This window comes from Ambystoma mexicanum, chromosome 3q, assembly GCF_040938575.1.
Source record: "Ambystoma mexicanum isolate Mex_15411 chromosome 3q, UKY_AmexF1_1, whole genome shotgun sequence".
NCBI classification, from domain to species: domain Eukaryota; kingdom Metazoa; phylum Chordata; class Amphibia; order Caudata; family Ambystomatidae; genus Ambystoma; species Ambystoma mexicanum.
The window spans coordinates 170,115,411-170,132,266 of NC_090926.1; the positions used below are offsets into that span (position 1 = coordinate 170,115,411).

The 16,856-nt window shown below is 42.6% G+C and overlaps 1 protein-coding gene across 7 annotated transcripts in view; it reads right to left on the reverse strand.

The window, feature by feature from the left end:
- The window catches only part of SCN8A (sodium voltage-gated channel alpha subunit 8), a 1,610,732-nt gene that overhangs the window by 940,245 nt on the left and 653,631 nt on the right, over positions 1 to 16,856 (reverse strand). For all 7 annotated transcript variants that reach the window (XM_069653414.1, XM_069653412.1, XM_069653417.1 and 4 more), the window contains exon 9: positions 11,524 to 11,665. In XM_069653414.1, coding sequence (XP_069509515.1) covers positions 11,524 to 11,665 — 142 coding nt within the window. The remainder of the gene's footprint in view (positions 1 to 11,523; positions 11,666 to 16,856) is intronic.

The window sequence follows — 16,856 nt, forward strand, 5'->3', positions numbered from 1 at the left end:
AAATAGCAAGCGTTGTGGGAAGTGAAGAACTGCCCGCGAGGAAAAAAAGATAAGAAAGGAAGGTAGAGGTGGAACCGGAGGAAGGAAATCACAAGGAGAGCAAGAACCGCAAGGGAGCGCAGCTGCAAGAGGAGACGGGGTGACCCGTACGAGCACAGACGGAAAAAATAGATACAGAAAGGAATGGGTATTCACGATGATCTTCATGGAGCAAATACCAAATGGCTGCAGATTACCAGATGGGAATTGCTCCAGACGATCAATACGACCATAAAGGGATTCAATGCTATCAAGGAAGAACAGAGCTGTAAGACTGATGACTCTTCAGAACAGATACATCTTGGATATGATTACAGCTATGGATGGAGGTGGTTGTGCAAAAAATTGGAGAATCATGTTGCACATTCTTAAATTCACATGAAGACGAGAAAGGCACCTTGACAGAGGCCATAGAAATGCTGACAAAACTGCACGGCCAGATGATAGACGAAGTAGAAGACATTGCTGATGACAGTTGGTTTGGATCGCTCTTTCCTTGGATTCCACAATGGACGGCAGATATGTTCAAGTTTCTTGGAGCTCTGATCTTGTTAGTGTTACTAGGATTCTGTGTGATCAAGATGATAATTTCACAATGCCGGAAGACAGCAAAGAAAGCCATAGGGATGAAGATCATGATCGATGTTGAGTCAGGATGGAAATACAAGGACTTGATAGATAAAGAAATCAGAGACTTTGTAAAGACCAGTATTCATGCACCTGAGGGAACAAAATTCCTGTATCCAAAGGACCATAAGTAGTATGTGGGAAGATGGATCTACTGCAGTCCAAGTGGACAGTGCATGCTTATGACCTAAAACAAGGATGGGCATGTGAAAACAGCAAGATGCCTGAGGGGAGTAAAATATATGGGTGCCAAAAAAGCATTTCTTCAAACAAGGATGTCTGGATGTAAAGGAGGAGGTAAGAGTGTTCAATGAATCTCCCAGAGGGGGGAATTTAGAAGAGCCAAGTACCCCCACCTCAACCACCTCACCCATATTGCCTATATATTGGGTACCAGAGTGTGAAACTCGAGCAGTACCAGTGGAAGTGCCTATACCCAAGAGAATCCTGGAGGCAAGGTTCCCGTTGCGAAAACCATACCTGCATCCAAGACAGTATGATGGCTATTTGAATGAAAACCAAGAAGGAAAAGGACGAATGAACAAGAGAGCAGATTGGCGACATCATGCGAGAGTCGAGCTGATGTACATAGAAGAGATGCAGGGACGAGAGAATGCAGATATTCTATAAGACATCAAGAACATAAAGATAAGCAACATCTTGGGCTAAAGATGTAGAGGCTTATGCTGAAGAAACGATGAAATTGTTAAAGCCAGTTCACACGTGTACAGATGCAAAGTAACGCAAGCAGACAAAGTTTTCATGAGGCTAGCTTTATAGTGAATAGATTGCGGCAAGTGCCAAAATATATATATATATATATATATATATACACACATATACATACACGCATTATAGCAGAGCCGGACCAAAAGAAGGGAGAAAGACGTTTTTTTCCAAGCGTGTCTCAGTAAGAAAATAAGAGATTTACACACAAATTTCAGAAAGGCGAGGTTGAACAAGCCAAGAAGTCAAGGTCATTTCTGGATTGAAGGAACAGGAATTAGTTGCAATCTATGAAGGAATGAACCACCTATTCTGAAGGCATGGATTGGAACAAAGAAGACGTCAGAGGCTCATTGGAAAATAGTGTTTTTAATACGCCTTAGCTTGATTTTGTGGTCTTCAGTCTCGTGGAGGGAGGAAGTTGGACAAGCATGATGGTCACACCTGCGCATGAGAAATGGGTATCTCTACTCCCCCTGTATTCTGCAGGAACAGAGAACATTTTCAAGGACAAGTTCAAAAGGCCTAATTGACAGCAGACCACTAAAGTGATGATGTTCTAATTGGTGAGAAGCTATGGTTATGACCAGCTCACCAAGCACCTGGCAGTCTGGCCTGCGTGCTGCTAGCGTGGGTGGAAGAGGGCTGACAGAGGTTAGAAATCTGCCAATGGTTAAGGGCTGCATGATTAGGAGCCCTATAGTTAAGTAACCAATGGGACATTGTGTATTTAGCGACGTTCATAGTGACCTGTTTTAAGAGAACGGCTTAGTTGACCCACCTGATGTTAAGAAACGTAGCACCTCTTTCACGCCCATTAGACTAGTATGGAACATATACGAGGATATTCCCTTAGACCCAATCACACTTTCTAGTAGGTTTTGGAGTTTGCCATGTAGGATACTGTTAGTAATACACAGATTGTGCATCACCTAGGACAAGATTTTAGTATAAAAGAGTGCTTGTTTGTGAAGTTCGTTGAGACCTTGCTACGATATGTCCGAATGACGCTCCTTGTACTCACTGTTTTAGATAATTGACATTTGCCTACTTTCGGAGTCGTTTTGATTATTGATGGTTTGAGTAATCTCTGCATCCCCATTCATCTCAGAGTATTGCTATCTCGTCCTAAAAGGCTGCAAGTTCTCCAGTTCAGGTAGTTGATGGAGCCTTATGGAATCTACCCAACACCAATTTCCCCTTATGCTCCTTTAGAGCTTTTCCGGTCATCAATTGACACTTTGAACAGGCCGAGGTCTTGTGCTCCACACCAAGACACCAAAAGCATACTCAATGCGGTTCGGTCAGCAACATCTTGGCATCACGGTCTTGACACTTTAAACCAGGTCTTCGGGGTAGTCGATGTCGAAGACGAAGACATTTTCTGAAGTTCGAGGAAATACTGAAGCGCACTGTAGTTTTCGAATCGTGTAAGCTTACTCGGAAAACTGAACTGAAGCCAACAGGCGCTGCGCGTGCTATATATGCATTCGATCACATCATCCTCAAGACGGAGGCCATCGAGGGACATTGAGTCGACTGCATCGACGCACAGCGCCCTCAGTTCATAGGAAATTGTGTTGCAACATGTCCAGGAGGAGGAGAATATTCAAATCGCACATTAACATTGCTAGTAATGTTTCATCATGCGTGACTATGGTTTTGCAATAAAAAATAATTGCAAAGTTTATGGGTTGAGTAGATAAATCAAGTTAATCAAACTGCAGGTCTGGCAGGATTTTAAAGATTTTAGGCCTGATGCAGAGTCAGTGTGGAAAGCCTCCAATGTAGCAGCGTCATGAGGGGAGATCCGCATTTTGTGTGATACCAATTAGTGAAATTGAGGGTGATAAGAGTAAAAGTGGCCAGTGATGTAGGAATACTTGATGCAGAGGGATTGTATATTCCAGAGGCCAGGTGAAAAGTGATCAGAGGTAGGGGTAGAGGTGTTGTGTATTAGGCGATGGGGATAGAGGAGGTTGAAAATCCAGGTAAAACAGCTCATCAGAGGGGTGCAGATGCAGCGTAGAAGAGGCACATGGGGACGGGAGAGAGTGAGATAGAAGTTAAATTGAGTTGTGGCTGAAGGATACGTCTGAAGGGGATGAGAAGAGTGAATACAAGACGAAATGGAGTGCATGATGGAAGGTAGAAGAAATAGGACAGTTGTGATGGAAAGGTGCAGCCGAAGAGGGAGAGGATACGTGGGTGAGCAAAAAGGGAAGGAATGAGGTTCAAGGTAACCAAAATACAGTTAGCAGACCCACAGTTGGGATCTTTCTTGGTTCTTCGAGGTAACAGCAATTCTGCAGTGAGTATAAAGTCACTGGGTTAAAGGATCTCTATTTGAGAAAGCAGGACTTGGGCAATGGGTGAGCGCAGTGAAGCAGGGGCTCTGGCCCTAACAGGGAATTGCCCTTTCCAACTATTGTCCCTTAGCTGCAGATGCTTCAGCTGGATGGCCAGAGAAGACATTAACGAGGAAAGCAACCTTCTAGGTGCTCAATCAGAGTGCTCAAGATGGCTTCTAGATTTCCAGGCAGGATGCAGGTAGGGTCCTTTGTGTTGTATGCCCAAGGAACTTGGTCTGTGATGCAGGACCCTCGAATGGTGCACAGGGATCATCTGGCAATGCATTATGTGGCAAAACAATGGGCCTCATTACGAGTCCGGCGTTAACCGAGGCGGTAAAACCGCCTGGTTAACGCCGGACTCGTATTACCATTCCACCTCCGTGATTCCCGGGATTACGGGGCATTACAACTCCGGTTTTCCGGGAATCACGGAGGCGGAACGGTGTAAATCCCCATTCCCATTGAGTCCTATGGGACTCGATGGAAATTGGGATAATGGAAACACCGGCAGCATCTCGTAATGCTGCCGGTGTTTCCTCGTCCGCCTGCATGCGGGAGGTGTTAAACCCGCCAGGTCAGACCTGGCGTGAACATCTCCTCCCTCCTGCAGGGGTCGGACTCAGGCGGTCCGGAAACAACATTGGCGGCGGGTTTACCGCCACCGTTGTTTCCGGACCACCTGGGTCGTAATGAGGCCCAATGACTTTAAAATAACAGAGTCACATGATGTGGTCAGATTACCCTTGGAGCCAACCAGAGTACTTGAGATGGCTTTCAGACCTCCAGGCAGGATTCAGACATGGCCCTGGGTTTTAAAGGGCCAGGGAGATTAGTTTTTGAGGCAATGAAACCGTGTGGAAGGAAGCAGGGGGCAGGATCCGAATTGCCCATTGTTTCCCATTTGTTCAGAGCATTTTTACTCCTGGATATACTTTTGGGGGGTATTTGTCAATTTGTAGGGAATAAACATGGGTATTACATTGCTTATCTGTAAACTTGGTAGAAATCTGAAAATACAGTATTGTGATTTTTTTTATTTTTATTTGATATGGATAATACAATCATTCTTTCAAATATGTATATAAAACTAAATAAAATGATTAACATTTTACATATCTTACATTTTACATATCTTGATTTTACACTTTTGAAAACACTTTTAAGAAAGGAACACAAGAAAATAGGATGAATAAAAAGAGATAAAGGAATCATTCATTGTGAGCACAAACATAGGAGTAAATATGTAAAAGGAAACAGAATTACAAATCAATTGTGCTACTTATTTCAACGAGCAAAATAAAAATTAATTTCACAATTGATTTCACAAATAGCGTTTGGAAAAAAAATTGCAATTTGGTAAAACTCAATAGCTAATCAATGGAACTACTAAGCAAAATGCAAATCTGTGAAGAAAGCTAACCAAGGTTACATAGACTCATCTTCAGAATAACATTTGGGAAAGATGGCATCTAAGTAGTGGACTATGGCCACCCGCGTTCCCAAGTCGGGATTATTGGTTATATAGGACCATATATTGTCCATCGACAAAGTTGTATTTAGTCAAACAGCATCTTTTGAAGTGCTTTATCCTTTGATTGGCTAGCATTGGGCAGTATAAGATGCAATGTTCCAAAGTTTCTCTTTGTGTTGTATCTAGACAAAAACAGCAATAGTTCTGATCTTTCTGGATCAAGTTTCGTTTTGCCAATATCTCAGTTGTTGGACGAAACCTGAGAAAATGTTGTCTAATATAAGGGCTTGGGCATTTCAGAAGATAGGGCGCCGTTAAATATAGAGCTGTATATAGACCCAATCGTGGAGGAAATGTTTTTGTTTTGCACGAACCGAGTTTGATATAATCAAGTCTAGCGTGATAGAGGCATCAGCTAGGGTGTCGAGAACTATATTGCACCAGTTCCTAGTAAAGGCATGATCCTGTGCTAAGAGATGTTGTGCTAAGATGCCGAGCAGACCACCAGAGGTCAGACCCAGAATAGCTTTCCTAAATAAGGCACACATCCTCCATTTATTGTGAGATTCTAGGGATGGAATTCCCAATTTGTGCCGTATTAGCGGTAGGGGCGTGCTCTTAGGCAGTTGATGGAGCTGTTTCCAAAACTCGGGCCTCTAGGGTTTGCCACCAGTTGGGTTTCTTGGATAATATAGTTTCAAAACCATAGCATAAAGTGGGAATCACTTTTTGTTGATAAAATAATAATATATGTTTCAACGTAAATTTCCCATATTTCTTCTTTCGGACTTTGGCCTGCGTGATTAACATACAGAGTTTAAGTTGGATATCATTTTCCCTCTCCTGTGTGGAGGTAGACGCCTGGATGGTAACACCAAGGTATTTGTAATGATGGACTTGCAATAAAGAGACATTTTGTAGATGCCAACAATGAGACTTGACTTTCGATTTGCCATGTGGTTTGCATATTATAAGATTGTTGGCCAATACATATGATGCCAAACAATCCAGTAGATTTTGTACCCCAGAGGGGTCTGAGAAATGAGGATTAAATCATCCGCATATACCAGATGAGTTATAATGTGAGGTCCAAGTTTGGGAGAGTCGCTCTCTGTGGCTCGTAGGATGATTCCTAAATCAAACAGAAAGAAATTAAAAATGGAGGATGCCAAGATGTAGCCTTGCTTAAGACCTCTTGCAGTTTCGATGATGGATGAAAGCTTTCCTGCCATAGAGAGTCTAATTTGGATAGTTGTGTTGGTATGAAGCAGCATAACTAGGGTCAAGAGAGATGTGGGACACTAGTATTGGATTAATTTATGGTGTAAAATGGACCGATCAATAGAATCAAATACGGCTTTGAAGTCTATATAAGCCAAATAAAGCACTTGGTTCTTGTCTGCATATTTAGATTTAAGTATGTTTAGAGTCAAAAGATTAGGACAAGTCCCAAGGCCAGCAACAAAACCCGTCTGGAAAGGGTCTCTTAGGTTGTTAAGAAGTGTCCATAAATTAAAGTCCCTGAGGATAATTCTGGCAAAAAAATGTCCAGGTGCGTCTAATAACGCTATGGGCCTATAGCTAGTCGGTGAAGAGCGGTCTCCCTTTTTATAGATGGGGACTATTATGGAATGGGTACAAGAATAGGCAAACATTGTGTGGTGTTAATAGTAGTAAAGATCTTATGTAGTATCGAAGCCCAAAGATCAGGATGAGTTTTAAACATTCGATTTGAAAGACCGTCAGGGCCACAAGCACCGGAATTGCTAATTTTGGAGATGTAAAATTTAATGTCATCCAAGTCAAAAGAGAGATAGAAGGAACTTCGTACATCATGTGTTACCATGCAGGGGGAATGTATCGGACAAGCATACAGAATTGAAAAATGATTGATCCACTTTAATTCAGTGACAGCATTGGCTTGAAAAATGACTTGAGGGGGGGGGCGAGTGGTTTTGTTTAGTAAAGACCACACTCCAAACAGCAGTTTTGGATTGAAAAAGAGGACACCATGGCTTCCCCATCGAGCTGGTACATCAGCGCTCTAAGAGCCCTGATAGCATTTTTGTATCTCGTCCTAATGGTCTTCAAAATGGTAGCTCCAAGTACTGCCGGTGCATGCTTGGCCTGTCGTTTCATGGCCCGAGTGTGAGCTTTTAATTGTTGGACCCGTGAATTAAAGACATGAAGTCTGGGGGCAGTCTTCATGGGCCCAACACAAAGTTTTAGTGTTTTGGAGGACTGGAAATGCTGCAACAGATTACAATAGTGAATAATGTCATGGCCATGATGATTTTCCAGGGCTCCATTTAGCTCACACAAGGATTGGTCGGACCATCTGAGTCGATTACCTCCATTGTTTAGTGCTAAATTTCCATGATGATGATTGTCAATGGTCCTGGGACCCATAGAGTGAACCGTCCACTCAGCAACTGGTTGATCATGGTCGCTGCTATGATTTGTAATGACTTGAAAGTTATCCACACTTGAAAACATTGAGGCATTTACAAAAATATAATCAATTGTGGACGAACTACAACCTCTCTTCCAAGTAGACTTGCGTGGTGTATCCGATGGAAAGGTTCCATTGAGCATAATTAGGTCATAGTTAGAGACCAAAGCCAACCATTTAGTTAGTCTGAGTTTGTTAATGGTTCGCACGGTGAAACAATCTAAATTTAAATCACCGGCAATAATTACATTGGAAATTAAGGAATCAAGGGCAACCAGATTAAGTAATTATGTAAGGGCCTTAAAGAAGCATCCATCAGATATACAAACCACATTCCAGTATACATTGATTAATGCATATTCGATCTTATGAATAGTTAGTCTAACCATTTGTAAATACTGATTAGGACAACACCATTCTTGGGAAACCATCCCAAGGTCCATCCTGATAGCTATTAGGAGGCCAGAGGTAGGTCTACCAGATGTCCCACATTGAGCTGGTCTTCGTGGGGTCGGCGCACAAAAGGAAATGTTGGAAATAGAGGAGCAACAGCTCGAGAACATGATAGGGGACTTAGATTAACGGACATGAGCTGTGGAGAAAAGGAAGAGTTGGATAGATTAAGATCAAATACAGCGACATCTGAAACATGCGTCACTGTAGTGGAGCGATTGTGTAAGAGCTCAGCTGTAGGTGGCACATTTTCCATAATGCTGCTGTCAGTAATCACATTCTGTTCACCATGACATTTAACATAAGGGACTCCAGATGGAGTCAGCGCATCATGGCATGTAGACACATGTTGTTGATCTTGTGTGCTAGAAGATGAGTTCATTGGGGGTATGAAAGCCTGGCGAGGGTGAAGGTTCATTTTTTTAAATAATGTTTCGCGAGGGATGTCGCAATGTACAGGCGTATGACATCCGGCTTTAGAAGCCTCAGGAGGGTGAACTAAAGTTTCTTTGTAGAATTTCTGAATATCTGGAGAGTTCATTTTTTTCAAGGTGAGGTTAACTCCTCTTTTGAAGCGCAGAGCTTTGGGAGTGGAGGTGGGATTCAGAACAGACTTCTGAGAATTTTTTTTTAAGTCCACCTCCCCAGAGCCGGTTTGTAAGCCCTTAGGCATACCGGTTTTGAGTGTCGGAAACATTTAACAAATGAGGCTAATAACTGCATCAAAGCAAAAGCCCACAGACCCCACGGCGAAGCGGCAAAGCGGGACTTGTGGGGACTTGCTTGGGTGTGCGTGCGTGGTGCACGTGCAACGCCGGTTTTATAGCTCCGCCTCTGCTGGTATAACAGGAGCCTAAACAATAAAAGAAATAAGGCGTGTTAAAAGGTCTTTTTAGCACTGAAAGTGCTAGCTTAAAGTCATTGGGTATGTTAACCTTCTGGTAGTTGCAGTGAATGCAATATAAAACATCCAAAAGCTCACGGAGAAGCGTGTCCAAAACAGGTCCAGACACGAAAGCAGCAACGGCGAGATCTCTCACGGCAAAGCAGGACTTGTGGGGACTTGCTTGGGTGCGCGCCTTGCCTTTTACTGTTGCAAACGTCCACACTTTCACATCATGGCATATGCAAGAACACATTTTCATTGATCCTTTGCAAAAGACCTAACAACTAGATGTCTCCATCTCCAAAATGCATTTTGTAATCTTTTCCTATTCCTTCAAATACAAATAAAAATACAAAATCTATCAGTCTGAAAATAAGTATGTCCTCGGCACAAATACGTTGTTAGCCTCAGCAAGGAACAACTTCAAAGCTGAAAAAGATTCAAGGCTTTTACAAGTGTGTGCAAAAATATAGACTCCTTAAATTTAAGCATCACTATTAAAACATTTTTAAAAAATGCTGTATTCCACAATAAATCATCAGGAAACATGGACCATGGTGCATACTATTTTAACTGTCAATGCACACCAATAGAAATAAAATCCATAAAGGCATGATCGGCCAAAAGCTCAAACTGTGACAAGCAAACCAGTCAGTGATACTGTCGCACGACAAAATATAGCAACATCTAAATGCACTGCTTAAGAGATACCTGTTGAATTAAGTAACCTCCGCCTTTTCACTGGGATCATTTTGACAGAGAATCAAGAGTGTGGAAACAGACCTCTCTTGCTTTCACACCATCTAGGAGTAGGCATTAAGAACTGTACATATTTTTGCAGCCATCCTTAAGCTGATCTGCATGGACTTGGACAGGCTATCATACATTTGGTGAAATTTGACATGTGAAGATACTGCTTACTTTATAAATCAATACACTTCTAAACATACTGCCATACTGAAAATTGCATGTCTTATCAAACCAAAATTACTCAATGTCGATGATTGTGGCAGAATCATGATCTCCGATAAGCAGCCCACTAAAGGGGTGCTACAATCTTCATGACAGATATGATACCTTATGACTACCTGCAATTAATAACACCACTTTCTTTACTCCCGACGAGCTGTCACTACTACACAAGCTATCTGAGTAGCTCAGAGTGAAAACCGATTGCTGCAACTGCATTTTCATCATTATTGACCTGTGCACCAGCATTTACGATTCTAGGGGCCCAACCTGCATCTGAATATATTCATCCTGGTACACGACTACCCACTACCTCCTGCTGAAGCTTTGCTAACCCCTCCAAGCACCCGCCAGCATTATAAATACCCCACCCATTTTCCCCGTCTGGGAACCCACCCGAGCCTCAAGTTGCTCTCCTCATTCTTAATCTCATCTACTCAACTTGTCTCCCTACTGGAGGTGTTACTCCTCTCTTATCCTCACCCCACAACTCCCACTTCACACTCTTTAAGGTTTTGGAAGGCGCACTCCAGCTGCAATAAGACTCATTTTCTAAGCAACTATTTAGACCCACTTATCTACCAACCTCCTCATCGGACCCCTAATACAAGATCCTTAACTATGCAGCCCCAACCCTTCCTCCATCTTCACCCACCTCTGTGCATGGTCTCCAAACATAGTTGCTTTCCATGTGCAATGGCTACCTGTAAAAAATCATTTTTCCTGATTCACATATATATTTACAACACATCAATATCCACCTATCACCCACTTACACGCCTTCTCATACTTTAACACATCTCTCTCCTCTTATATCACATCTTTTTTTGGTCAATGCTGGGAAGGACTTAACACACCTTAACTCTGAGAAGTTTTACACACTTTGAGACTACTATGCTGGTGCAGTATAAAAAAACAAAATAATCTACAACTCCATCTGTGAGCTATCTCCCTTTTATCAGGCTAACTCATTGCTTGCTACTCAGCACCTCCCACTAGAAGACATCAAGCCCTATTCAACCTCTTGCTTTCACTTGCTCCCTACCACTGAACGTATATTAGTTATCATCTGCTCCCTAATGGCCCATTCTGCCTGATCACCTCTACAGAGATGCAAATCATGCAAACTATGATCTTGTAGTACATTTGGATACTACACATTTTTATTGTGTAAAATGTTAGTCTGTCATTTTATATCCGTTTCGTCCCCTCTTGTTGACCTGACGACTTGCTCCTACCTCAGTATAATATATCTATCCTTGCATCTCATTTAATTTACCAATGTAAGGCTACCAATCTTAGCCCTGCGTATCTGTGTACCGAAAGTCTTCAAAATGCTCTTCTCTCCAGCCAAATAAAAAAAAACAAATATTGTGGGTTACTTGAGGTATTTAACATTGCAAGTTGCAACAGTTGAATATAGTAAGGAAATGTATGTGAAGCAGTCTTTTATTGCATACACCCACTGAATATCACAATGAAAATATATACAATGAATAAGCAGCAAAAGCAATGAACGAAACATGGATATTTTAAAAGTACTTACTAACTGGTACAAATTTTCCCAATAATCCTGTGTCATGAGACGAAACAAGGCCAAGAAGGCCCAGCCAAATGAATCGAAGCTGGTGTAGCCATAGTTAGGATTTATTCCCGCTTTCATACATTGATAGCCTTCTGGACATTGCCTAAAAACCAAACAAAGGCAGGTTGGTCAAATCAAATTCAATATATATATATATGTGTATATATATTTCCAGTTATTTAATCATACTGATGGCAGGATGGGTTAAATCATACAGGGGCAAGCTATTGTAGTTCCTACTTCAATGAGATTTTTGTGAGGATTCCCTGCATTCAGTGGAACAATGCTGCAAATCCGGCCTGTATGATTCCTCCCTAGATGAAAGAAATCCTCCAGGTTCTCTGCCTATATCACATTCCAGTGTGGGCAGAGAGGCTGGGATACCTGCATGTTCTCCCCACTCAGGATTTACCAAAGAGCAGGCTGAGTGTCAGGTTCCTGTGTAATTCTGACAGCCATATTTGTGCACGCAACCACTATTACAGATTACCTCAGAGCAAGCATGTCTGCATAGTGGTGTACACTACACATTCACAGGTAAGCTGTAGCCATGGGAAACCGGGGAACACGTAGGTGTTCATGGCTTCCACCGCATTATGCAGTGAATTCGTATTATCCGTTGGAATAAGCCTGCTCTAATGTGGTACTGATTCTGACAATCTGTTGCATCTCATCACTGCATGCCTCAAAAGAGCAAAAAAGGAGAATGATAAAACCAGTCACATCCCATGCACTAAATTACAAAAAGTTAAGAATATGCACATTCATACACATGAAACAGGATTGTGAGAATATAAGATCCAATCTGGCAGTATACAATGTTTTTTTAGAAATGTCTTTGTGAAACCCAACTCTGGGATGTTTTTACTGTTCTTGTCAGAACAGCCAACCAGAAGAGATGGGTGGTGTTATTAACCACCTCAGACTAGACGCCCAGACCTACACTGAGCAATTTAATAAAGATATCACCCAACAACAGAGTACAGTGAAAATGCTCAAAAGTATACAGAACTCGATCAAAATGCAACAGATCAAGAAGCTGTGTTACTTTATTGCAGCTGGAATAGACTGGTTCAACATTGGTATTGAAGTCTATGTACCAAAAGGTACCAGGATTCTTGTTCATAAAACACCTAGAGCTAAACAATCCTTCTAGAGGAACAAGGTTCCTGTTCTGCAAAGCACCCATTACTACCTCTAGTTTAATTGCTGTAAGTGATCAGACACCTCCCAATCCTCTATGATCGCATTATGTGCAATCCATCTGGGCAAATCATTCTCGCCTGCTTCCTAATCTAACTGATTGCTAGAAAGGGTGTGGCATTGTGGAAGAATACAAGAGAAGAGTATCACCAGCTTGAGGTATCCATCTGAGCATACACAAAAATAGAAATGTTCTTCATCATGGTGAGAAAAAGTACTACTTGGCCCTTTCCTCAATACGCATTGTCATCTCAATGGGGACATTATGGGCTTGGAAGTTGTGGCGCATGCAAGGAGGCAGTCACACCTAGCCTGTGCTGATTTTATATATTATTTATTTGTATTTATTTTCTAGTTGGCCAGGCACTTAGAAGAAATGGCATTCCTAGGACAAAGATCACAATTAGTGGGGGCAGTGCATTTGCAGGGTGCCTTTACAGACTATCAGTGTTTGCATTGATGAAGTTGAGCCAGGGGGCAAGGGCTAAGGCATTGTGATCTACAAAGAGACCTACAAAAATAGTGTGCACATTTAGGTAACATGCCAGTATTTAAATTAATTTAATATACATATGTACAATACAATAGTCTCACATCTGGGTAGTTCAGGCAGGGTGGCAGGGGTAGAAGGTATTCGTATTCAGGGGGTTATGGATGCCACTTCACTGGCTTGTAGGTGGAGTGTGAGCCTGGTCTTGAATAGTTTCATTGCATGGATTGCTTCCATGGTGGAAGAGAGAAAATTCCAATGATAAGTAGCTAGCAGAGAGAGGTTGTCAGAGGCGTAAAGTGGCGCAGGGAGGCGTAAGAGAGGTTGTCAACAGTTGAAGCGCAGAGAGCCCAATAGGGAAAGTAGAGACCGACCTAGTGCGTCGAGGTAGTGGGGGGCTATGAAACAGATTTGAAGATAAGGAATAAAAAGCTGAAGATGAAGCAATTAATGCAGTACCTGTTATAGTAGAGGCGCTGTGTAGTTTGCACAGGGTGCGAGTTCAGTAAAATAAAGTAAATTATTGAGGAGAGGAAAGTGCAGAGTTAGTGAAGTAGCAGGCTAATGCAGCAGTAACATTTGCTGAAGACCCGTGCAGTGTTTTGGCCAAGTGGTAGGCGAGGTGCTGGCATACCTTTCTGATATTTTGAACATTTATCCTGCCTGAAGTGGTGGTGTCAAGTGATTGTGTTTAAGTCCCATGTTGCAGGGGACCCCCTAGATTGCAAGCTTTGGTTAATGGATTGAAGAGGTTGGGGAGAAAGGTGATTGGAGGGTGGGATTGGCATTGGATGCTGGGAGAAAAACTTCTCTGAGATGAAAGTAATCAAACATCAGGCAGCTTTGCGTAATCCAGTGATGGATGGGGGAGACACCTGGTGATGCAATCTGAGCTGTCAGGGGTGAAGTAGGAAAAGGAAAAATCTAGATACCATCAACAAAAAGATGGAATTGTGATCCAAAGGATGAGATGAGTTTACCTGAGGAGGTGGTGTAAAGGATGAAGAAGTGTAGGCCCATGACTGTTCCATGAGGGGCACCCACTGGAATGAGAAAAGGGAGGCAGTGTTAGGAGTCCCAAGAGATGGGGAAGAATGGGCCAAAGAGATAGAGGTGGTCAGAAATTCAGGTGTGGTGCTCTTAATCACTAGTGAAGAAAGTTTGGAGGAGGGCATGAACGAAGTTGACAGAGAAAGTAGAATGAAGATTGAGGAGCGGTTGGGGTGGTAGGCGAAGACATAGGTGAGAGTAGAATGTATTGAGAAATGCAGATTGTAGAGGGTTGAATAGTGTTTGCACCTCTGGGTAGTTGTCAATATGGTTAAAGGCAAATACCTTGAGGATTTTGGAATGGTGGGGTGCAAGAGGCCGATAAGGGTCTGCTGTAGGTTTAAGATGGGTATAACTGTAGCTGCCTTGTAGCAGGCTGAGAAGTTGCCAGTTGATATAGATTTAAGAGGGAGGAATGGTGGGATCTTGTGACTGGAGCAATCTCTTTGAACATTTGCCCATGCTGGCTTAATGAATACATGCCAGTGTTACCACTTAACGATATACTCCCATTTGCCTTTGCCATGTCACAATAAGAAAATAGGTCCATGCTTGGCTGCGAACATAGGGTGCACCACAGAAGAACACTCATGCTGGCTTCACCATGAATGGTCAGTAAAAAAGGCCATGCTACAGTAAGAAAATATGTCCAGACTGGCTGCCTCTGTACAAATGTAACCCTGGTGCCTCCCCTGCAAATCAGGTTTGTTCAATATGTGATGTATGCACTTTTAAGTCATCTGTATAAAATGGAGCATTATTTTTGGTTTTCAAACCCGAACATTAACACATATTTGCAACAGCTGGAACTGGGAAGATATGCTGTCAAGTACCTACATTTCAGACCAGGCTAAAATTCGGGCTTCGCCACTTAAGCAGGATGTGAGATTCTGGGAAAATCATGTAACCACAGTTTTACCTATCAAAATTAGTTGGCCCTAGACATGATTCAGTTCATAGTGTGCGCTATTCCAAAAATGTCTCACAGATAGTGTAATAGACTAGTGTTGCTCTGTATATAATAGTGAACCTTCATATTCACCATACATAGTAGCAGATGTTTCCAAATGCGTAGGTCGCCCTGTGGGTTTTGGTTACATTTACAAATGCTGTGGATGCACCCTGGCACACTAGCACTCTGTCACGCCCTCAACTCAATTAAATGTGCTGCAAAAATGCCCTAAAAATCAAATGTTGTGCTTCAAAATATCATTGTTTAGACACAAAATATCCAATTCTATGTTTGAGTATTCTGGGTGGGGGAGGGGTCTGTCTTTCACATCAAAATGCTGCGATCTGAAGCCCCTTCTCCGTGGCCTGCTGGGAGTAGCCACAGTGTTTAGGCAGGAATTTCTGGGAGCATGCTGGTATGGAATAAGGGCTGGGGAGGCTTCATTGCTAGGCCATCACAGAGGGGAGGGAGCTTCTTTCTTGATTCTACTCTGCCAGACCAAAAGGACATGGGGTGGTTGAGTGGGATGGTGGTAAGGGGGAGTGAATGGACGTTGACCAGAGGATGAAGGGTGAAAGCGGAGTGGATGGGAAGGGAAAATCAGTTAATTGATGTTTCCATTCTACTTTGCAGCCTTCTCTTTTGCTTTGGGTTTGGTCTGGTTTTGTATAGCTCAATTAATGCACACATGTTGAACAAAAGGTATATAACTTCGAATCCTAGGGCACCATTAAGTGGGAGTCTCTTCTCAGTCTCTTATTCAGCGGACTGAGTTGTACAGTTTTAATTTTTCATGTTGTGGCAATAGTTTTTCTTATGGGGCATGAGGGAGTAAATGGAAGGTGAGTGGGATTGGACACGGATTTAAGATAGTGAATAGAAGGTGAAAGGAGTGGGGCTTATCGAAGGAAACAAGGGAGCGAATGGAAGAAGAAAGGAGAACATTCTGGAAGTATACGGGACAGCCTCTAAACACACTTCAATGATAGAAAAAAAAGACACATTAAAAAACATGGAACAATTGTCCTTAAGTTCATCATTACTGCACTTGTGACCGCTATCAAGTCAATCCATCCTAAACCCTGCCCTAACGTCCCGCCTTCCCAGGGCCCTCTGCCAATCTTGCCCACCAGGCCCTTTGTCTTATATCTGCCACTGCTGAAAAGTAGCTAAATATGTCCTAATGTTGTTAAAGCCCTGTGGCCTACCCATTTTGGTTGAAATCTTTGTCATGTTTACCTGGTGAGAACAGCCATTTTGGATGTTCTGCCTACTTGAGCTCTGGCTCGGAGCACCCAAAGGCTTCCCTGCATGAATGGAATCTGGATGATGGTCTGCCAGACACTTCAATCCACATTACTGTGTGCATGCCCGAGAAAGCAGCAGTGATATTTGCCTTCCCTGACTTGAAGTCCACCAAAACTTTAAACAGTGCAGGGAAAGTAATTGCAGGATTCTAGTAGCCCACAGCTTTGTGTGTGTATCACTCAGGAGACCCAACGCCATTCATCAGAAAATACCTGGAACTTTGTTGAGTAGCTGGAGAGAAGATTTCACAATGGACTTCTTGCTGGAAGCGTTGCTGCCCACTTCTGAACC